The sequence below is a fragment of the Apteryx rowi genome, unplaced genomic scaffold (genome assembly GCF_003343035.1).
Source record: "Apteryx rowi isolate R43461 unplaced genomic scaffold, aptRow1 scaffold_1049, whole genome shotgun sequence".
NCBI classification, from domain to species: domain Eukaryota; kingdom Metazoa; phylum Chordata; class Aves; order Apterygiformes; family Apterygidae; genus Apteryx; species Apteryx rowi.
Window position 1 is genome coordinate 44605 of NW_020447252.1, and position 24906 is coordinate 69510.

A 24906-nucleotide genomic window follows, 5' to 3' on the forward strand; every position below is an offset into this window, starting at 1 on the left:
GCAGTTAGGCAGTATAATGTGTAAAGAAGTTAATAAGTATCATTAGCAGGGTTTACAGCACTGTTTATTATTAAGGTTGCTCAGTGCTTCCCGTTCAAGACTGTTTTCGGTTGCCTGTAGCTTTGAAAATGTTAACAGAGTAGGCTAGAATTTTAAGTCAAAGCAGTGTAACCATTCCACAGAATGAGTTTATTGGAAGGTATGTTGTTTTGTCAGTGTTAAGTTTTTGGGGTGTAAACTTTCATTTGAACTTTCATTTGAAAAGCTCTGAGATTTTCTGAGAAGGAACCTGACATTTGGCAGAAATATCCTTTCTCCAGCAGATATGCCTTTTTGCCATTCTTCACAAAATCTATCCATGAGGCTAATTTACAAGCCTTTAGAAAGCTTACAGTTCATAGATACTTGATAGACACTCACTAAATCTTTCACTAAAACTCCTGAATTCTATCTACAGTGGTACTCTACAGCCAGAGACTGAATAGGATTTTTCTTGCAGAAATGAGATAGAAAATGGCTGAACTTTGGAGAGAGACACTAGAAGAGAGACCAAGGAGTGTGAGGACTCTGTGGACTCTAGGAGAGGAATGGAATGAGAAACTTTAGGAGTGGAAAGTAGGTGTGAAATAAGGGATCATAAGCRAGTAAGAGACAAGAATGAAGCAGGGACAATATGGAAGATAGGACAGAAAATATCAAGTCTGACAGGGACTGGAAGGAGAAAAGAAGAAGAGGAGGGCGGTCTGTATTCACTAAAGCACAATTTTCTCTAAATCTTCGTATGAAAACTGAGATTCCTGAGTTGTACCACCCTTTACAGCTACTTATAACATCCCAGCCCTGCAAAACATGCGTTTCATTCCTGTGCAGCAGAACTGCAGTGGAGATATTAACACGGTCCACTCTCCATTAGCCAAGAGAATGAGGGATATGGGCACCCCACGTAACTGAAAATCTCTTACACTGTAGGCCCAGCTGGGAGCAACATATGGGGTCGACTGATTGCACAGAGTCAGAGCTGATAAGCTCTGCATTCTGCAGACCCCAGTTAGCCCCGGTGCAGGGCTGTACCCACCCTGGTGACCCTGCACCGCAGGGCTGCCTCCCAGGCTGGTAACCCTGGGGTTACCCTGCCATCGGCTCAGTGGTCTTCAGCCCGAGCTAAAAAGCTTCACTGTTACCTGGTCTGTCGCCAACCACAGTCATGCGGTGGTCTCTGTGCTGTGTTCCCCAGTGCTTTTGGCTTCAGCAAATGGCACAGCAAGACTTAAGCTGGCTAAAATTTCTTCTGGAGCAGGAGCTGTTCCTGGAAGCATTGTAGCCATGCTCACAGAACTTAGGCCCATGAACTGCCTAATTAACACCAGGAACTGCTCGTTCTTCTGCAGTACTTACAGGGTGGCACATTACAAGCACTAGTCTTTAGTGCATCAGTTGCGGTGATACAAGCTTGTACTGAGAATCTGAAGATTTCTGCTGAACAGGAGTGTGTTTGGCAGAATGACCTCATGTGTCCAACTGTTTTTTTTTCTGTTTTACTTTTAAAAAATGAAAAATTACAGATAAAAAACTACTATATCAAAATAATCTCATGAAGATTATGAAGTCAAGCATTCTAAAGTTAGGAAGTGTCAGAACTAAGCTGCCTGTGTAATTTGAATTCCTTATGCATATGCATTAGTATTAAATGACTACATCCTATTTGTTCCATAAGATCTTTGCCTATTTAATTCAGGGCATAGAATTCAGATTGCAAAGCTGATGGCAGCAATTCAAATTTGTTTTATCTTCACTATTCAGTGTGAGTCTCTGTGATTTAATTACTACGTTCTAATCTAAACTTGTTTTCAGGACAGAGTTAGTATTTCATCAAGAATTTTTCTATGGTGCTCATTGGAACATTTCACAAATAGCAAAGAATTTCTTTTCACATGTGCCCTAGATGGAACAATATTTTGGCACCTTTTTAGGCATGGTAAACTAATTCACAGAGATATTAAAATCAAATGTTTTACATCACTCATTATTAACAATTAATTGTTGTCAAACCATTCAGTTTCAGTGTCCAATCTGAGATGCCTGTAGTTTGGCATTACGTAGTGCTATTTGGCCATATCTAGACTGGGTGGTGACATGCATATTGCAACACACCAGAGATCCTTGTCTCCCACTTGTCCAGTTCAGGGACCTGGCTGGAGCACATTTAACAAATAGCCTTTCCCCTATGAAAATCAGGATGGCAAGCATTTTGAAAGTTCTAATTATGATGCTTACGTACAAAAAGGTTTAAGTAAGAGAATCTTAAATCTGTCATTTCCTAACTTTTGAATGCCTACCTTTATTGTCTGATATTGTTCCTTTAATACAGGTTTCTTACAGGAAATCTCCTCTACAGTCTGATCCTTTACACGCTCATTAAGTAGAAACAGGACAGGCTGTTGCTACAGATTGCCAGCAGAGAATTCCTAGGTGCATATTTTTTTAACATAAATGTCATGGAACCAGTCCTCTCCAAAATTATAGTGGAAGACAGAGAAGGTATTCTAGGTGAGAAAAGGCAACTCTCCCTTAATTCTGGCACCACTGCAAAAAAGTTTCCTAGTTCTATTCCCCAGTTCCTCCACCTTCCCTTATTTTCTGTGGAGCAGTATAAAAAGTACTCCTGGTATTTCAAGTTTGAGGGCTTCCATTCTTTAAAATTGTCTTGCTAGGGTTGTCTCCTGATTTTTGTTGTTGTTGCTCTTGTCACTGTTATGTAAATATTCACTGTAGCTTCTGGAATATCTCTGTCTGTTTTTCAAATCTCAGGATTAAAAAATGAAAAGGTGTTCTATTGCTAGAAAATGTATTATCTAGAAATCAGAAGTTTGAGAACTTTCTTCAGTATTAATTGTTGAGGACTTCTACCGTCTCTAGAAAGGACTATTAAATTCTGAACTTCAGAGAAAGAAAGAGCTTCCTATAACCTTAAGCACCAGAATTACCAACACATTGGCAATAAAGTTTTGCTACTGGGAGTGTGGTAGTAGAACTACCTGTCAATGAAGCAATTAATCTTTGAAAAAAAGACAAAACAAAAAAGGAAAAAAATCAAAATATTTTAGAGGCTGTGTTAGTAATAAGTGCTGGTATTGATAAAAACGACTCAGCACTGCAGGTCTTTTTTTGTTTTTAAGATACGGCATTATACATGCTGGTGGCATAGGAAAGTACCTCAGTGACTGGATCCTTGAGGGGGAGCCTCCATTTGACTTGATAGAATTAGATCCAAATCGCTATGGAAAGTGGACTACCACAGAATACACAGCAGCCAAAGCAAGAGAATCTTATGGATTTAATAACATTGGTAAGAAGATAATTTTTGAAGTATATTTATATCCTGAGAATGGGTTTCAACAAGGGCTGACTCTAGACATTTGTGTTTTTATGTATATATAGTATGTATTCTATCTTGGTGATGTACAGTATACCTTTTTTTTTAAAAATTTTTCTAGTTGGTTATCCTAAAGAAGAAAGATTTGCTGGAAGACCAACAAAAAGAGTCAGTGGGCTTTATGATTTACTGAAGTCGAAATGTTCAATGGGCTTTCACGCAGGATGGGAACAGCCTCATTGGTTCTACAAACCTGGAGATGAGACTGGATACAAGTAAATGAAAGATTATGTCTTTTTTTGCTTGCTAAATTGTCATGACAGCAAGGGCCAGAAGAGTTAAACTTCATGGGAAGCATATGTTTATCATTCATTTCAGCTAAAGTGTATCTGTTAGGTAGCTCTTCCATTATCGTTTTTAAGCAGATTTGTTTTTCATATTTTAGAATCCATTTCATTCTAATAGTGTAGACATTCCAAGACACACATCAAGGTATCCTGTAACTGTTGTGGACGTGGGGTATCCTGGAACAGCCTAGCTCACGGAAGGGATTAGAGAATAATTTATTCATTATAAACCTGTATTTTCTTCTTTGCTCCCTATTTGATCTGCAGCACATACTTTCATGCAAAAACTTATTCCTGTCTCAATAATTCTTAGGAAAGGAGGAGCCTAATCCTCCTTTACATTTTCTCTGTGCCTGCCTACCTAATCACATGCTTGCATCAGGGGGTGTCCAGCATATACCTGTGTTTTCTGCAGGACTGCTGGAGTCCTAAGCTAAATGAGGCTCACGAAGGAAGGAGGAGATGCTCTCTGGTGTTCAGAAAGTAAAGCTTTGGCACCTTAAATTCAAATAAATGATTCAGCAATGGAGCATGCTGTGAATTTATCCATGATTACATAATGAAAGACTACTAGTTCTTCTAACGTTTGAACAGTTCACAGTTTATTCTCCAAAATGGATGATAAAACATCAACCCATATCTTACTGTGTTCTTAAAGGATTTAATAATTAATCTGTGTTAGACCAAGGAAAATGTTGGGTAAGCTACCTACAATTAGGAAAGTCCATCTGTTTTGAATGATTTTCAAAGTGAAGAATCTGAAGACTACATTTTGCTGAAAAGAGCACAAAATGGCCAAATTGTGTTTTATATGTATAAATGCTCTATTTCAGACCCAGTTTTCGGCGCACAAACTGGTTTGACCCTGTGGGTCGTGAGTATAAACAGGTTATGGAGAAAGTCGGTGTGATTGACCTGTCACCATTTGGCAAGTTTAAAGTGAAAGGCACTGATTCTGTTAAACTGCTGGATCATCTATTTGCAAATGTTGTTCCAAAGGTAAATGGGACAGTGATCACTGTTTTAATACAGGATTTAGACAAATTAAATCTATTTCAGAAATGGAAAATGAGGCATAATATTGTTATAATATCTTTCAGATGCCAAACTCTCCAGGTCCCTTGGAGAAATTCCTGTGTTAGGAGATATATTTTACTTAAGCATTAAGAGCATGAACAGTGTAGTTTATATATTAGAGTGGCTCCAAGCAGAAATACCCCTTGGCAGAAATATTTATCTAAAGAAGGCCAAGGGAATCTCACCTGGAATTTTTTTACAGTGGCATTAGAAGAGCTTGGGAGCTGCCTATCTAAAACGGTGCCATGCTGAGGCAGCGTCAGGCAGCAGAGGAGAACAGTGGAATGTGCTCTTGCCTGACTGTAGCAGGATGATGTATTCTTCCTGGGTGCACAAGGGAGCAGTTTTCTAAGTGTAACCCATGCTTATTCCATTGCTCTCATACCAGCCCTGTTTCAGAGCTTGCTGCCTGGAGCAGGCAGGATTGCAAATATTCAGGCTGCTCAGCTTTCAAACTCACACCTATCTTTTTTCCACAAATGTGGCTCTACTCACAGCTCCTCAGAACACGATCCCATTCTCAGAAAAGGCACACTGTGACTAACCACCCCAGATTTCTTATTCTTGGCCCTCAGTTCATGGTAGTGCTCCATGCGTCCCTTTATCTTCCTGTTTTCCACTTTCATCTAGTGTCTGTAACTTCAGAGTTACAGATGCACCTCCAGTCAGCAGATTATTCATTTTGTTAGTGCCATAGCCATGGGGTTTGCTTGTTTCAGCCCAGAATTTCCCTAAGTTTTTTCTGTAGTTGACAGTTTTAGCTGCTTCAGACACTAGAAGGAGGAAACATAGCAAGTAGATCGAGACTATGGTCATGAAGGTAGGCACATCTACTCAGAGGTCAGACCCAAATGAGTGGGAATGCTGTGCACAAGAGTGGTGTCCAGTAGGCTGAGGAGAAAGATCAACCTGAATTGTTGTGTTACTTTTTTTTTTACTTGTATTAATTTTTTGATAGCAAAGTAGATTAAAAGTTCCCTGCTTGTCTTCTCTGTAGCCTGGGGTAGAGGTGGGGTAACTATGTCAACAGCTGGTGTGGATAACATTTGCTATATATGTGTATGTGGTGGGGGGGAAAGCACCCCACCACAGTTTTCTAGGAATTTTAATCAGTGTTGCCAGGGGGGGAGAAAAAAGATAAACAGCAAAATACAATGAACAGTTTATGAGTCCACTTAAGAAAATCCAGCATTTGCAACAGTTGATCCTTTAAGCACACAAAGTCTGGTACCTTTCATGTCTGCATGGTGAAATAATTCAATGAAGGTATGCTTGTATCACAGCCAGGTTGGGTGTGGCTAGCATCAGAGCCTGATGATTTAACTATGTATCTGTAATAGACTAGTAATTATATCAATGTAATATGACCTTGCAAAAGAATTTTAATATCTGCAGTATTTTTACTTCTTCCATTCATTGTCAGAAATCTGGGAACTGACTGGGTGATTGACAAGATTCTCATGAAAGCAGGATGAAACATAAGAGATTAAATTCTGCTTCTGGAAACAGACAGGCACAACAGCTATGGCACATTCACACTCTACTTGTATGGATGATGAGCATGCATACATTTTATGGGCACAGCTTAGTAACTGTTGCTGGAGATTTTACCTCAAGAGCTCACATTTCTACACAGAAACCTGACTCAGATAAACAGAGATAGAGATTCATGGTTAGCTACTACACAGGGCCACAAAATCATCAGGCAGCTCAGTATTTCTTTCTTTAAAGTAATGGGTTTTTATACGGGGCAAAGTATGTTATCCTTTTGGGATCTGAAGCTTTATTCACATGATTCAAAAAGAATATTTATGTCAATAACAGAAGCAGAATTTTTTATTCTGATGGTTGTTAAACTAAAAGTGATTGGATTAGTTTACACTGAAAATACATTCTTCAGTCAACTGTGGCTTAAGAAAGCCTTGTATAATATACAGTTAATAAATACTTATAGAGGCCTTGATACATCTAATTTCAAAAACATAATTTTTTCTATGAAGAAAAAGTGAAATTTCCACTGTAAAGTTTAAGCCTGGCCAGTTGTGTATCTGTCCTCTCCTATTCTGGCATAGCAGAACAAATATAGAAAAAGTTATTCTTTCAAGTAAAGTAAAATAGTTGAAGACTTAAGCACAAAGTCATATTTCCATATATTTTCAAATATTTAAGAATTGAAAGGTTTTATTTTGCATCTGTGATAATTATGAGTTCTACTCTATAGGTGGGTTCTACAAATATAAGTCATATGTTAACACCAAGAGGAAAAGTTTATGCTGAACTAACGGTCTCTCAGCTGTATCCAGGAGAATTTATGCTTGTGACTGGCTCTGGGTCAGAACTCCATGATCTGAGGTAAGTTTAATTTTGATACAGTAAGTACACAGTACTGTACAGTCATGGTAATATAGAAACCTTTTGACTAGGGGCCAAATTCTTAATTATTTCTCAGAGAAATTTCACTGGGTTTAAGAGAATTCTATGTATATAAACTTAGTTGAAGTGAATCCTGAAGTGTAAGCAGTTGCATATTGGAATGCCCTTGGTGTAAAAAGATGGACAATTTACTGATAGTCGTGTAATCTACTTTAATATAAGTAGTTCTTGTTTTGTTGTTGAACCCGTTTGTGTTTGGCATTGTATGGTGGAACACAGCAGGGTTGTTCCTTTCCAGTGTTTTTTCTTACACAAAAAAGAAAATTGGCATTAAACATCGATAACCCCAGAGGCACTGACTTAGCCAGTACAGATGGGTAGTGCAGTCTTTCTAATATTGCGATAATGCTTTTTGGGCTTTTGGGCTCTGGGATCACAAAGTGAAATGGAAGAAAGAAAGGAGATAGAAACACTTGCAGGATGATTGCATTAAAATGCTTTTCATAAGATGTGCATTGTAAGTGAAATTTCTGGTGCTATTAGTGACTGTATACACATACTAAAAAAGGATTTTTCTTACTAGGGAAGAAAATCTGCAATCTGCTGACAAATCAGTCCTTAAAATGAATCAAAACATAAAAGACTGAAATTTGCTACCCCAACACGTGGTGAATAACATCCTATTCTATAAGCAGTCCCATGGGAATCAGTAGGAACACTGGCATGTTAAAGCACCAAATGCAAGTAAAAAAGGCAGAACCAGGCTGAATGCATTTACTTCCAAAGAATTTCAGCAGCTCCATTTGGTTCTCTCCTGTGCCTGAGATCTTTTAACACTGTGTAACAAAACAGTACTTCATAAGATTTTAAATATACCCTTTCATTTATTTTGAGAGGTTCCTGAAAGACAGTACCTAGCTGATGTTTTTGATCAAATCAAGACTCAAAACTGAACTTCCTGGCAACACTTTAAATACTGTATCAGGAAGCAATAAGCCCAGTTGTACATTTATGTTAACACAGGAATTTATGCTGAGATTTCTGATGTTCTTTGTGTTTATTGCTTACTCTCTTCGTACGCTGACTTTTTATTAATGGATCCAAAGGCAAATCTGTGTCAAGTCCTCTGATATCATTTCTTCCCCTTGTCTTGAAAATACTGTTCTACCCATTTAAATTCTTTCCTTTCCTTGCTGTATCCCAGAGCCCTGTGTTTCTGTAGCAATTATCTCACCAGAAAACCCCGTTTTACATCAGTGATAGATGTGACTATTGTAGTACATACTTCCACTGGTTTTGAAAAGGTGCTGAGACTGGGAGCTGCTGAGAAGATTAATGCTAACAAAAAATTCTTCTTTTCTAGTGTTTGTTTAAATCAGTTACATTTCATGGAAATGTTAACATCACTGTTGTCTTTTACATGCAGATGGATAGAAGAGGAGGTGGTCAGAGGTGGATACAAAGCTAATATAGAAAACATGACAGATGAGATGGGGGTACTTGGTGTAGCAGGTCCATATGCACGGCATGTCCTCCAGAAGTTGACAACTGAGGATCTGAGTGACAGTTCATTTAAGTTTCTCCAGTCCAGACATTTGAAACTTTCTGATATTGCTGTTACTGCTATTAGAATATCCTACACAGGTAAGCAGTAGAGAAAACAGACTCTTAAGGTAAGGAGTTAATAAATAAAGTAATAAGTGTAACTAAAACTACGTTGAGAAATAAATCTCATTATGTCTTCATAAGCAATAGGTTCACCACATTTTATATATAAATGTGTGAGCAAATCCGGTAAACTGATTTTCAAATGTGATCTGGTCAGAGTCTGCACTGTGTTTTCCAAGACCTTTTTCTCTAGAATACCCCACTGTGTAAATATTTATTTTACAGAACAAAAGGCCAGTTCTGATAACCTCTGTGGTATTTGCTGCAAAACCAACGTCAAGAATTGTTTTTGGATTACTGTATATTAGAGTTTGTCAAGTGCCTTGAAAATGTAACACTGAAGTGCTGAGCATTTATTTTTCTCAGTTACTTTTTATTTTTATTTCTTTCTATGTTCATCTCTACTGCAGTGGACTAAATTCAGAGCAGTCTGAAGCAGCTGAAGTTGTTGTAATTCGTATTTCCTTTCCATCATACTGAATATGATAATATACTGCCTTTATCCTTATTCACAGTCAGTTACATTTGCTGTTCTCTTGCCAATTCATCATCTGTTTATAATGCCCTTAAGCTTCGTCTCGCACTGTGACTTTGTTGCATGTCCTTTTCATACCAACTACTCTTGATTTTCCCCTGATTTCAGTTAATAGTTTAAGTCAGAATAATAGAACCACTGCTTAAGATCTATCCTCTAGTGGTTCTTGTAGGTAATCTGGCTTTCTATATGACAGCACAACTGAGCCCAGAATGTGCATTAGTATTTGCAGCATTGATCCTTACTTTGTACCAATGATAGAACTATACTTATTAGGATTGTTTCAGTCTTGAGTTGATTAATCTATTAATCTTGTTTGTATAACAGGAGAACTGGGCTGGGAGCTCTATCACAGAAAAGAAGATGCTGTAGCTCTTTACAGTGCTCTCATGGAAGCTGGGCAAAAAGAGCAAATTGACAACTTTGGAACATATGCTCTGAATGCTTTAAGGTTGGAAAAGGGTTTCCGAGCCTGGGGGGCAGAGGTCAGGAAATATAATATTTTTATAATTCTTTCTGTTTATTTTCTTTATTTCATTATGACTATACAGCTTTTGGTCAGAGCTGACATAGATAATACTTGTTCCAGTTCTGACATGAAAAGAAAATTTACTTTGAGCAGGGAAAACCACTATAACCAGGAACAGTGTCTTTTCTAGATAAAAATAGCTAATATACTTGATCTATCTGGAACTTTTTCATATCCCATTAAATTGCATCTGCCGAATTTGCCCGCTTACAATAAGGAACTACTCAAGTGGCCTAAAGAACTTAAGGAAAATCAGGATAATTTCTGCTTACCTGAATTTCTTCCCAACTCCTTTGGAAAGGAAGGAACTCAGGAAGTTGAAATGCTGGGCATTTAGAGATCCTTTCCCTTTGCCCACTGATAATTATTTTCATTCTAGCTCCAGATGCTGCCTGACGAACTACTCCCCTACCACTAAGGTGGTGGTAAGGGCAAGTGGTAAATATAATTGGCACTGTATATTTATTTTCCTCATCAGCTAAGGCATTCTGTTGCATTGCAATTAGTGTGTGTACCTCAGTTATTTGAGCTTCTTCAGGCTTGATACTGCTTTGACAAAAAGTCTTGTTTCTGACTGAAATGTGTATTTATTTTGCATGTTGAAACATAGATGCATGATTTGTATATCTACACCTTATATTAAGGATAACAGTAGGTACTCTGCTGAAAATCACATATAGGCAGCTCACAGTGTGTTCAAATGGAAGTTGCACAAATACAGCATAGAAGATATTGACCCAGGAATAAGTAGAAGGGTGCACAGGATGAAAAGAAACAAAAGCTGTGACAATCCCTCATGTATGGATTTAGTATTTGTTTTTTTAACAGATGAACTGTGACACTAATCCTTTGGAAGCTGGACTGGAATATTTTATAAAGCTAAACAAGGTATGTTTATGTTTATAAGTATGTATGCATTATTTTCAAAACATTCTGTTATCTGCAAGATTATTTCTGTAAGTGTTTGGAAAGAGAAATGTCATCATGTGTAAAATAAAATAGGTATTTGAAAATGAAAACATCTTTTTTCACTGTATACAAGAGTAATTACTTTATTAATAGAAGTTTATTAAAAAAAGTTTCATACTTTTCCATAATTCTTGCTGACAAAATTATACATTAGGTCAAGAAGTTGCAAATAATCAATTTAATGTTGACTATGGGGAATTTAACATATTAAAAATAACTCTTTGAATGAAATAGCTTTCTAGACAAATTTGGATCATGTACTTTTTAAAGCTTACAGTATGTATATACAAGCTGAACTGGCCTATTTATGCTATGAAAAAAGTGAAATCATTTTATCTGCTTATTCTTAGCAAGGCAATTGTCTGTAACATCATTTTCCCCAACTCCCACTCTGGTATAGAAATTACTGAAAAAATAATAGATATTTCAGAAGAACTACTTACTGACAACTTGGATATGAGTCAAATGTAAGATAAATGATTATGTTGGTAAAAGAAAATTTAGTTGTTCATAAAATTTCTGAAGAGGCGCTCTCCTTAGAACTTCTTGTCTGATTTGAAGTTCAGCAATTGGGACTAGTTGTATTTAAATATGCAGTAAAAATGAAAATATACTGTCCTATCTCCTTTTTTTACCACCCCGTTTTCTTATAATATTTTAGCAAAACAAACTCTGTTTATAGTCTAAGAGTTACAGAAATTGTTTGTCACTGCTCTTTTCCAGTCCAAAACAAAACCAGAGCAAGTGTCCAAACTCCTGGTCAAAGAGGACCTTTCTGTGAAACTCTGAAATCTTTTCCCGTGCAGCTCTAATGCCATCTGGTGCTACCAGTTAGCCTGTTAACTCTAACAGCAGTTGCCTGCACAGTGGATGTGAAGTTTGTAACCTAAAAAATCAGGTCCTAGACATTTCAAGTTAGGTGTCCTAAATTAAGGGATACTTCTGACTTAATCTTTATGCCTCAATTTTTCATCTGCAAAGCGGAAGAAGTACCAACATTCTTACATAAGGGGAGGGTGAGAAGAAAAATCAGTGTTTGTGAAGCATTCGGTCTTACAATGATATAATATGATACAGGGACAAATTCTCTTTTTATTTGTATTCTGTTTGTATTTGAAAGGGTGTTAAGTCAGATAATAAATGACACTTGATATTTTTTGTCATGTCATGCTGAGGCACCAAAAGGAATCCCAAATTTTAAGTCACAGCTCCAAATAAGCAATAAATCTTAATCTTTGGGTAGGCAAGAATTATGAATAGATGCCAAACCTAAAATGGTGTTTTTATCAATATGAACAAGTTCTCTGGCAGAAACAGGAATGAGTCCAGGAAGATGCCTTTTCTCTCTATCTTCTGCACCTATCTATACACATTAAAGTTCTTCGACCTGTGCAGAATTGATAAAATACCCACTTTTGTCCCTGTCTGACATCAGTCTGTGCTCTAACATAAAATACAAGTTCTAAATGTACTCGTGCCCAGCTGTGGAGTTCATCCACTGGAGGGTATGGTGCTCCCAGGGAGTCAGTGGAGTTCCCATGTGTAGTGGAGTCCTAACTGTCTTGACTGGGTAGTATAATTTTGCCCTAGGCACAGAAAATAGTGCATGCAAAGGAAATAGAGATTCTTATATGACAGGATAATGTTTTGTTTACTCTTTAAGCACTTTTGTGTATTAAGGAGAGCATTGCAGGGGAATGCAATGAAAAATAATGTTACTGTTACTAGTTTTTCTTTCCAGTTCCACTTGATCTGGCTGTGTATGTTTTCTTTTTTGTTAGTATAATCAGGGAAAGCTGTTACTTGCCAAGATGTCTGTGCAGAACATAGGAAAGCAAAAATGTGAATGAAGCACTTGATTCTTTGTTGTTCTGCACACTTTTCTGCAAGGTTAAGATGCAGAGGTGAAACAGCTTTCTGGAGCAGATATTCCTGTTGTACACCTATGGGCAAAGAATAAAACTCCACTGTAGTTACAGGATGTTGGCCTAAAACATTTGTCAGTATTGCTGAACTAATGTGAAAAAGGAAATAATCTGTGTTTATTTATGGACTCAGAGACGAGGGCAGTTGCAACTGTATGTTGACACTGCAGAGCTACCTGAGCTAACTCAGATACTGGAAGCAGTCTAAACACTGTAGCATGAAGCGCCATGTGAGATTATTTACTCTGCTTCTTGGCAGCTTGGGTTATTGAGTCCCTTTCTAGTTACGGTTCCCTGCTTTTAGTTTTGGTGTCCATTTGGCAAGGCACAGACCTCAGCATTTCATAGCAGATACCATGACTGAAGACAAGCAAAATACTCCGTAATTGTCTGTGCTCCTATTATTAAGGAAAGTTCCCCCCCCCCCCCCCCAAAAAAAAAGCAAACAGGACACGAACTGTAAGCAGCAGATAACTTCAACTTCAGTTAAATCTGTTTGACATCTCAGTCTGTAGTTTCTGGCAGGGATTTTTCCTTTAAGCGTGTGCCCCCAGTGGGGGAAAGTGCTCATTTCTTTATAAACTAGGACCAAAATAAAATATTCTGCAACATAGTAGAGAGTGCTTCTTAATGTGTGACAGACAGCTGAAAGAGCTTGCAAAATGATCAAAAGGACTTCCCGTCAGTATAAGTGAATCCTGAGTGGTATGTCGTAGACAATGTAAACAGTTTATAAATAGATTAAAGTGAATGAACAACCAAATACCAATGAAAGTTGTACAATCAAAAAATGTTTTTATTTCCACAAGAGAATATTAAAGGAGCTGGGAAATAAATATAAAGAAATGTAAACTCCCAATAAAATCCTGATATTTTTGTTTACAAGGTTTAGAGTATCTGTCATCTTCAGGAACATGAGGACTAATCGTTCTGTTTGTGATGAATGACAGGAGAAACTCTTAAAAGCTTAAGTTGAAATGTCTTTTTGTGATCTATTTTATTACAAGACAATAAGTAAAGCTGTTTCTTCATCATTTGTGTGGCAAATTTCCTTTCATCAATAATGCTGAAGAGATGGTATTGTTCTAGGTTCCCTCTAGCTTCTGCTTGATGTTCCTTTTTTTTCTGACTGTTAGTGTTAGCTACTTGTTTGCACAGATGAGCAGGATGGACTGTGATTAAACCAAAGTGGAGGGATGGTAACAGTATTAATTTTCTACTTGAGAGTGTACATTGTCTTCCTAACATCTCAAAAAAATTATCTGTTTTAGGGGTGGGATTTTTTTTAGTATCTATGGTCTTTTGTTTGTTCAATTGGTCTAACTGTTCTTTGTTAGATAGTTTCCCTCAGTAATACTTTCATCTCATGAATAAGCACTCTACTACTAAATATCCAACAGATTCTTAATGGTCTGTGTGACAGTAAATTCACAGAATATCTTTAAAGAAGTAAAAGTTGCAATTCTGCTTGCTCCACATCCCAGAATGTCATTTGAGTTCTACCACACATTTGAACTTTCTCTGGTTCAAATGGTCAGAGCTATAGTATATCACCTCTGAATGCCTTTTATTTTTCAAAGTTCTGTTTTAAATTTAACTGCTTTTCCAGATGTAATTACAGAAATGATAAGCAATCTCCAGATGTTAATTTACTTCAGCCCCTTATTCTATGACAGAATCAACTATATCTGTGTTTACCTTGCTGTATGTATAAAACTTCATGTGTAAAATTATAAGGACCTGTCAGTCCTGGACATACCATCGTCTCCTGGGCAATCTAGTCTAATGATTCACTATCCTCATATTAGAAAAACGTTTTCTATCTTGTATCCTAGATCTTTTTTGCCATACTTTAAACTTATTGCTGCCTTTTATGTTCACTATTGACATAGAGAAAAAGTTATTTCCTTCCTCTTTTAAGAAGCTCTTTGTGTCATCAGAAACAGCTAGCATGTGCTTTTTCATTCTTCTCAAGTGTTTGATTATTAGTAGCTAATACAATATTCTTAAAACAGCCTATTTTCGCCTGAGCATAACGGTCCAGAAGCCCCAATAAACCTCATGTTACAGTGAAAATCTCCATATTAGTCTGAATAGCTCACAGAAAAGAACTCTTCTAGCATGATTTTCCATGTTAATCCAATAGTGCCAATAATCATCAAAACTATACAACTACAAAATTCTCTGTGTAACTGTTTTAACAATTTCTTTTATGCTCTATACAAGAGTGCCATCTCCTGGGCACTCTCTGCAGCAACAGCTTTTCTTCGAGAAGAGAATGAGGTAAATGATGAAAATTCCTTTAGGATTCTGTTCTGATGCACTCTTCCAGGCTTGGAGCTGAGTGGTTAGCTAATATTTGGCATTTGTTGCCATTAAGAGGATATACTGTTATCAGAGTTAGGTATTTATTTGTTTCAGTCCTGTTTATTTACAGAACTGGGGCAGTTTTTGTTCTCCATTCCAAGTCTCTTTCCTGGTTATACATTATGCCAAAACCTCTCTCCCTTTGCTTTTTCTTATGGCCCATAATACCAGAATTTTTGTTTACTACCTCCATTGTTTGTTCCATTGCTCCTTTCCCTGTCTGCTTCTCAGTATTTCTCTCTCATCTCCACCAGCAATACTTAGTACCTGCCTGCATTTAACCATCAAGAAATGCCCTTTAGAATACAAGTCCCATCTCTCCTTCTGACTTTGGCATCTGATTTCTGTGGTGGCTTTTACTATTGCACCTATTACATAGATGAACACTTAATTGCTCCCTCATTCATTATGAACAGAAGTTGAATGTCATGCTTAACAGCTTCATGTAGATGGGTGGTCAACTATAAATCAAAGATAGAGTCCTTGAGCATGACCTGACCTCCAGCATAACTATACATAACTTGTTAATAATAAGCTCAGATAAGCAGTTGTAAGACTGTGCTTCCCCCCTTTTGTTCCTTTGGCAGCAAGTTCCTCCTTTTTCCAGCTGTTTGTTTCTCTCCTGTCCCCTCTGCCAGAACTGCCCCTCAGTTCTGTCAGCCCAGCTCTTTCTGTTACAATGGTCTAAAGTGAGGTGTTCTGATTTATTAAAGCACAAAACAGTACATTCTTTTAGGAAAAAGGGTTTTTTTCATTATTTCATGGATGCAGTTTTGAGAAAGAACACCCAAAAAAGGTTGAATTGGCACAACTGAAGAGAGCATACCTTCCATAAGGGAGCCTTAGCAGAATAGAGTTTTAGTGAGTTCTGCCATTGGGCCTAAGGGTTTCTGGCCAAAAGCACCACTCAGTGCTAGGTGAGGAGGGTGGGGAAAGTGGCAGAAAGGAGGCTGTATGTACTGGCTCTGATTCTTTGCAGCATTGTATCATATGTAGACATTTGTATCAGTGTGTGTGTAAAATGCTACTGTTTTGAGCCAGTAACTCTTGGTAACTCTGTGCTTAGGTCTCATGGCCTGTAGTGTTGTTGAGCAGTGGTGACATTAAAGCCTTTCCACCTGAAGGAGACTCCAGAGTTTCAGAAAGATGGAGTCTAGGAGTGAGAAGGGGTAAGCAAGAAAAGAACCACTTATGGTCATTTGCTTATGTTTTTCTACTTCTTAAGTGAATTTGTTTTAGTAAAGCAATTGCTGACTTCAAAATGGGAGCTTTTTGCCTGACCACAGCAAGTGGTTCATTTTTATCTTCTCACTTCTAAAGTCCAATATAGGGCAGGCTTAACAGGTGCAATACCTGGCACTTGCTAACTAGGTATAATGGGAACAATTGTCCAACTCTTTGATGTTGGACAAGCAGACCAGCAACAGTTTCTGCAACTCTTCCTTATTGCCATTGCCTGTGCTTCCTCCCCTTTCTCCAACTTGCATCCCTCCTGTTCAGAGAGTATGAGCATAGTGGTGATCACTGACCTTACTCCTCAACCTAGAGTAAGATTGTGCTTTGTGCCATTCCTTTTCCAAGCAAGAAAGGGGGGAAAGAAGTAAGAGCACGGGTTTTACTGAAGAAGGGATAAGGAAGCTGGGGGAAAACAGAGGGATCTGGAAAAGGATGGAGTGATGGCTAAGAGGTACTAGACCCACCAGTGTCTAGTGGCAGGGAAGAAGGGGTAAGTTTTTGTTTTGCTCTCTTTTGCTACCCATTTATTACACCTATAGCTTATTTACTCACTGGACTTTTCCCCCTGAATCCTCCCATCCAAATTAAAATCTAGGAGCTGAATTGGCCTTTATTGTTACTTCATTTGAAGTCCAGAGAGCCCTGGTAACAGAGGATTTACTCGATCAAGTTACACAAAGTATAAAATACATTGGAAAAAATCTGCAATGATTTTGTTGTCTGTATAAAATGCATCACCTAGGTCACTCCCCGGGGGGTTGGTGGATCCCATAATGCAATAAGAACCCACTGAGCTAGGAATTTTGAGCTGAAATAATTCAGTTTTTCATCAGGAATTTGTGTCATATCTATTTCTTTAAAGTGGCTGTTTGCTTACAAGAATGGCTTAGGCAGATTGAATGAAAGAACAGTGCTGCAGGTGCCATTCATACTGATTGGCCACATCTCCCTTAGAAAACTGTTTTGTGCAGCGTAAACTGTAGCTTTGGTTTGCTGCAGAAAAACGAAACCTGTCAAATATTTGCTGCCTGCAGAGGAAAATGATCTTCAGCCATCACCCTGGTGAAGGGGTTATCATTTGGAGCGTGGCCCTGAAATTATTCAAGAGCATCTAGCTAAGAATAATTTATTTCAAAATATTGTATGGATGCTGCCTTCAGTGTGTTGTAATGCAATGGTTATAGCAGACTGCGGCAGCTGTTGGTGCTGCCTTACTCGGTTGGGTGGCTTTGTGTACATAATTTGACTGTATGCCAGCAGTCATAAGTAGCATACCAACTAAATTACAGCATTTTGTTATTAAGAGAGATTTGAATATCTTTGTTGCCAGTTATTTATTGAATGGATATAACATTTTTCTTCCTAGAAACACAGAAGTTATTCTGCTAAACTGCCGAATACCTTTCTTCCTACTGCACAATCTAAAACAAAAGTGGATGTTTTATAGATAATTTCTATCCCTTTGCTTCACTTAAGCAACAAAAAACTTTCTGGAGGGTTTAGAATTAGGATCTGTATGATGTTGAAAGCCAAGCATATTTGAAATACATGCTGTGAGTTAAACTTTGCAGGATACATCACTGTGCCTAAAACGACCACATTGGTTAATCTCCCCTGAACTCTTAAAAAACCCAACAAACCTTATCTTGCACTGGCCAACATATGGTAACTGACACGAGGTAAAAGTCTGCTGAGGAAAAGGGCAAGGCAAATACAAATGTCCAGTATGTTATAATATGTTAATAGATGAGATAATCTATGGGCCCCCTTTGCTATGTGCTATTTGAAAAAATTTAACTGATTTCCTTTTAATACAATTTTTCCTTATAATCTGTGTGTTAGATAACACCAGTAAAAAGCACAGCCCACCATTTTTATTTTTATCTGGTGAACTGCACTCATATTATTATATGAAGCTGAACAGTTGCTGTTGCCCTTATTTTGCTCTTAAGAAGTGTTTTTACTTACTCTGAAGAATATTACATCTGCCTCAAATTAGTGTTTTGGAAGCTCATGCCAAGAAAATGGAGTTCTTCTGCATTTTAGGCTTAGCTTATTGGGACTCATCTTACTCTAGTAAAAGTTTTAGCTTGTTACTACATGTTGTCACAACTGACTACTCTTTTAAAATGATGAGATGATATGAACAGGTTTAAATTTGACATTTGGTTTGGAGTTTTCCTCCTTTTCCATCTTTTTTTCTTCTGTTGATTCCAAATGTTCTTTTAATGAATTATAGTCTACTGATTTAAATGGGACACTATCTTACATTTTATTTAATGTGACAAGCTAAAACAAATAGAGGCAATACCCTTACTGACTAATTTTCTTCTTGAAACAGGAAGGCATTGTTGCCAAGAATAGCCAGACTGAGTTACAATGAGAGGAATAGAGAGAGTAGGAGAGAGAGAGAGAGTGAGAGAAAGAGAAGGGGAGAGAGAGAGGGAGAAAGGGACCTCATGTCTACATAGGCGCACACACACACTCATAAAACAAAAATGAATAATTGTGGAAATCTGCTTAGAGTACAATTGTCATGACCCAAGAACAGTAAACTAAGAAGACTGAACTAGACAGATTTATGATGAGAATTACTTAACAGGTTGTTTTATTTGTTTGAAAAAATGTGTATGCGTATTTATATATTTTTGCAGAGTTTGAGAATCCCAAGTTACCTCTTGGTTATTTTTTCAATGAATTCTAAAGAGACAAGAATATTTTTAACCTTCAAAGAATATCAGGTTGCTATTTCCAAAGGAAATAAACCAAAAAAGAACAAGCCCACTATATGCCAACCCCCAAATCCATTTGTAGTTAGCAAGAGAACTATAAAGTGGTTCATTGCAGGTGGCCCAAAGCCTGCCCCAATTGGAATTGATTAAGAATTTCATTTTGTATCTGTAATGAATAGGCAAGGAATGATCCAGAAATACATGGATTTTAAACCTGCAACCTGCTTGCTCAAATAGTTTCTGTATATACCACTAACAGGTAATTAACAAGTGGAAGTCAAAATTATTTTTGCTGTCAACCTCAAGGTTCCAGTAATTGGTATATTAACAGGAGCTAACTGTCATCTGTACAGTTAATCTCGAAGTGACCCATTAAAGCAGTACACATCTGTTATTAGGTCATACTGAAGGCTCCAATTATGATTGCTGCATTAACTTTTATGGAAACTGTTTTTCCATTTCTAAAAGAGGAATTTATAGAGGTGTAAACTAACTTACAATCTTGAAAAAAATCACTGTGAAAATCAGAATTTTTTTAAAGGGCTGAGTTTCGCCTCTGTCTACATCTATTCACCTACAGGTGTCTGAATACTCCAGAAAAAAAGAAGCCATGCTCTCAGTACAGCAGTAACTGTATCAGTGCTGTGTGATATTGCATTCCCAAAGTGAAAGGTTACAGTTGTTTTTTGGAAGACTTGAGGGTGATTCAGCATAGGAAAAGGGCACTGTAAAGATTGCTGTCAGAAGCTAGTTCTGAGAAATTCCTGTCTGTTACCACTCTTTGATTACAAAGAGACCTAAAGATGAGGATTTACAGGCATTCATACTGCCATTTTAGATGCCTTGCTGTATCAGTAACATCCACGTTGGGTTGGCAAATTTAACGCAAGAGCTATGGAAGAGCTGCAGTTGGAAGCCAGTCAGAATGCCCTAGGTCAGCTGGCATTAATTTTAGGTACCACAATCACCTCCCTTGAGACTGAACATCAGATACTACATTTGCATATATAGGAAGGAGCTGATTCAGTGCTAAGTTTACTCCATGGATATCTCTGTGTCCCTGAAAGCATTTCAGTCTGGGTGTCATGCTGTGGTATACAGTCTTAGTTTTTAGTTGTAGGTGTTCCCTTTTATAAATGTTACTGTGTAATAGAAATGTAATTCTGTGAAAAGTGACATCTTCTAATTAAAATTTTATGAATAATATATGCAAAACACAAACCAAATCATATAGTCTTAGTCTTCTGTTAGTAAAACACTGGGGGCTTTAAGAAAACTATATTAGACTTGTAATGGGAAGGAAGATTGCTCACAACACCCATATGAACATTTTTGATGAAGCAAGCAGAAATCATTGCGGTACCATTGAAATACCCACTTGCTGTAGCTTGTCCTGCAGTTCCCTTTTTCCCTTGGGTGGACATGTTACTAAGGTCTCCTGAAATATCACCCTAGTCATCCTCAAGATTTCAGGCTATTGACTCAGATGTAATGGCAAAACAAACTGAAATGGATGACAAAGCTATCCTGTTTCACACCTCTTTTGGAATTTGCTGCACCTGTTGCAAAATGAACACATCTCAGATCTACTTCTGTACCAGTGTAGCTTAGAGTCTGATGTATGTCTATAAACTGAAACTAGTATCTGTTTATGTTAATGCAGGTTTTAAAGAGTTTTTTTCAGGAGTGACCATGTATCACATTGTTCTGGGAGCTGCAACTTCAGGGAGAGAAGTGGGGCAAACAGTACAGGAAATAACTACATCAGCCATTCTAGTTAATCCATTCCCATATGCAATTCAAAACTTCATTTGTCCACTTGTGCATTCTTTTAACAGCATCTTTACCACCTCTTGACCCTTTCCTTCTTTCCTTCACACATTCATTCCCAGGCTCTGCTGCCTGCGTGCCCATTTGAAGTCAAATTGTTCACTAGCACTAAAAGAAGGGAGGACCTCCCCTCCCTCCCCAATTATCCAGCTAAAATTTCCTTTATTAAAGCCAGTGGCCCATTAGTATTGATACTGTTACTTCAAGTCAGTTCCACAAACCAATATTAATTATAAGCAGCAATAACAATAATTACAATGCTGATTTTATACCCACTAATTATAAGGTATCACACTCACAAATATGCCGTACGTTTACTCTAAAGATGACCAAGATCAGGAGTTGCAGATCCACACTACCTGTTCCAGGTGGATTCAGCAAGAACTGGTAGTAAACTCTAATTCACTCCTTCCACTTGTCATTCCAAATTTCCAGTAACATCTTCTAAATTTGACAGATCTGGCAAGTTTCTGCATTGTTCTTGTTCACCTGGCTCCAGTCTAACACTCTCTTTCTTCAATGCTTGCAACTCACAGCATTAGCACATACACCCTTTTCTGCTGTCACATGCCACCCACCAAGACAGCTAGTCAATTTGAGTTGTGATGCAGCTACTAACCTCTGTACTCTTTCTTCTCATTATCTGACATGCAGCTGTGCTCCCATTAGAAGGCCTGAAAAATTAGATTTCCTTTCTCTCTCACTTCACGTAAGCTGATTTGTAGGGCTTAGTGTGACTTCTATCAGAATAAACATCGAGCGATCTGCTTTGTAGACTTGCCAGTGTTATGAGTGACAGGGTACTACCCAGTAGCTAGGTACTGTCTGATCCGAGATCTTTGCTTTATCCTTTCCAGCAGTATCTTGACAGTTACATTCTAAAATTAATCCTTAAAGTCCTTTACTTTTCTGATCTGGGCTGTGTTTCATGCCATCTTTCCCCAAAGGGGACCACCTATGATCTTTATTTGCAATATCTGCCTTGTCTTCAGTTGGTCTACCTTGATTTTCAGAGTAAATGGTCCCTAACTGGTTCATAAATTGTTTTCCACAACAGTTTACAGATTCCAGTCTTTCAAATTTAACAAACTCATCAGCACTTCAGTAATTTCTTTTGAGCCTACACATAGAAATACAGGAAGCTGAACAAGACCTACAGAAATAAGAACAGATGAACTAACTACATAATAATCTATTCCAAGTATAACTATAATATGTTCTGGTTGTAATTCTGATTGCTATTACTGCAAAATAACAATTCAGTGCTGTCACACAAGGAGTCACAATGAACAGTTCCCAGGCTACAGCACTTTAGAACTTTTAGAACTTTTGAATTCCACTAACTACAAATGTATTTAAATCTACTTCTAGGATCTAAGTGTTATGACTCTACAGAAATTAAAGAACACTACCAGAAATACTATTATTGATATTTTCATCAGTACTTCCTTTTTTTTTCCCTTAAACACTCATCAAATGAATCGAACTCCTGCTTCAGATCTACAAGAGCTGTCACAGTGACCTAGGACCATGTGTCTTAAAATAGTTTTCACTGCTACCCATCTTCTCAGCAAAGGCTGGAAAGCTAGAAGAGCTTGTAATTGCTGTTACAGTTTCATGCCCAGGGGGCAGGATGTTGTGTATCTGGCAAATTATTTGAATACAAATCTTTTGTTCTGCCTGATCTACATCTTTAAAAAAAAAAATCCATAGGCAGAACTTATAAGATGCTGTTCCTCATATTTACTGCACAGTTACTAGCCAAAGTGACTAATAATCCAGCCTGATTACTATTTTATCCTCTGTCCCAACTGTCAGCATCTTTGAAAGGGGCTTTTGCTTGACACTTGAGGGCCTCTGTCCTGGACCACAAAGTTTATAAAAATTCTTCTTTCTATAGTCCATTTTTCCAATTTATTCTCTTCCCAGCCAAGTAACTAAGTAAGGAAGTGGTCTGAGTTGCATTAAAGACTTGGGAGACAATAGTGTGAGACAAATCAAGTTCACAGTCACAAGTAGGCAAAATAAGCTTATACCTGTGAACCTGGCAGTGGAATCAGGCTAGCTCTAAGGTCACACTGTCACATACAATAAATACTGTCTTCTGTACCCTTTAGGATTACTGAGGCTTACAGATGTCTCCCCCAGTACTTGTTGCACATTTATGCGGTCTGCTTCTAGAAATGTGAAGATCTGCTTATAGCTTTTTAGGGAAGCTGAAAAAGGGGAACTTCAAATGACAATATTCTGTAGCTAACGTTGCATTATCCCATAAAATAGCAGATACAGGAAAAAAGACTACATACCTTAAAACAAGACTATGGAGCAAACTGCCAGCTCTGCATCCTCACACAGAGACACCAAAGTGAAATGGTAACAAGTTACTATTACACTTGCTGATAGCATCAGACAAGATGAATGTCCACTGAGGGAGGCCAGGGCTTTAGGATCTGTGTATTGGAATTCCTTTTTTTTTATAGAAATCAGAATGAAACAGTCTTCTGGCTCACAACCTTAACTGGGCAAATATTGCTATAACAGACATGTCTCACTATATATGTATTTCTACTACATTTGGAATTATGGATATTCAAGGACTGAGATCTAGACAAATTAATATACTGAAAAAATCACCAATCATATCACTTGTTGTAGTCAAGATATAATGTCTGTCAAAGATTTGATTTAATCTGTATTTCACATAGAACATTTAAGCAATAGGAAAACAAATGAAGACAAATTTAAATGCTTGCATCTCTAACCTTTTTGCAAAACCTGAGTAACCATTTATCATCATTATCTTATGTTTTTTCAGCCAGCAGACTTTATAGGAAAGCAAGCGCTGAAGCAGATTAAAGAAAAGGGGTTGAAACGGCGACTGGCATGTCTCACCCTGAAAACAGATAACGTTGATCCAGAGGGAAACGAAAGCGTGTGGCATAATGGCAAGGTAAGGGCTGTAGATCATGTTACAAGAAACTAGAGTTAATTCTCCATGAACAGAATATAACTTTGTGTTTCAAGTGTGAATGTATTATTTTTGTTTTACTGGCACAGAACAATTTGAAGCTATGATACTATTTTTTGATCTTCAAGCAGGAAGCAAAGACTAACTGTATATGTCTACAGATAAAATGTGAAATACTATCAAGTTATAGAAACTAGAGTTGGAACAGACTACAGTATTAGGTCATCTATTCTTTTCTCCTGCAAGTTCACCATTCTCCTAACATCACTTTTATTATTCACTTAAAAGAAAAAAAAAACAACAAAGTTTAACCTGCCGCATTTCAGCACAGATTAGGTATCGAAACACTCATTAGCAGTTAAATTATTATATATATAAATGTACACATATGAATAGTGTTTGTTTCAGTTGAAAAGTTAATTGAACACAATAGGAATAGACTGGGGTTTTAAGGAGTAAAAAAATCCCAATTTAGGGTGATTTCACGCACAGTGAAGAAAATTAGGAACTGCATGGCACATTCAAAACTTATTTGATATAGGAAGTTTATAAACAGAAACTAGTATCTAAGATGTATATTGGTTTTTTTTTGAAACCCCACTGTGTGTTGAAAATAAAGATGCATGTTTGTTTCTTTTTTCAGGTTATTGGCAACACCACATCTGGCTGTTTCAGCTACGGTGCTCAGCAGAGTCTGGCTTTTGCATATGTTCCCACAGAACTCAGCAAAGTTGGACAGAATTTGGAAGTCGAACTTTTAGGAAAAAATTATTCAGCAACTATTATACAAGAGCCACTGGTGCTGACTGAACCAACAAGAACCCGCCTTCAGAGAAAGGGTAGAAGTCCCAAAGCGTAAACACAGATGGTGTGTACAGGAAATTGTGCAGTAAGAAATAGTTCCATTTATACCCATGAAATTAAGAAAATCAAACTACTCAGATTCATTAATCACTAAACGCAAGATCCTCATTGCC

The 24906-nt window shown here is 37.5% G+C and overlaps 1 protein-coding gene across 1 annotated transcript in view; it reads left to right on the top strand.

Annotated features, from left to right (window-relative positions):
- The window catches only part of DMGDH (dimethylglycine dehydrogenase), a 44371-nt gene extending 19465 nt beyond the window's left edge, over window positions 1-24906 (top strand). Inside the window, 11 exon segments of the mRNA XM_026068477.1 lie at window positions 3177-3346; window positions 3495-3648; window positions 4554-4719; window positions 6415-6435; window positions 6437-6521; window positions 7017-7149; window positions 8597-8814; window positions 9701-9858; window positions 10731-10790; window positions 23777-23911; window positions 24573-24906. Coding sequence (XP_025924262.1) covers window positions 3177-3346; window positions 3495-3648; window positions 4554-4719; window positions 6415-6435; window positions 6437-6521; window positions 7017-7149; window positions 8597-8814; window positions 9701-9858; window positions 10731-10790; window positions 23777-23911; window positions 24573-24788 — 1516 coding nt within the window. The 3' untranslated portion in view covers window positions 24789-24906.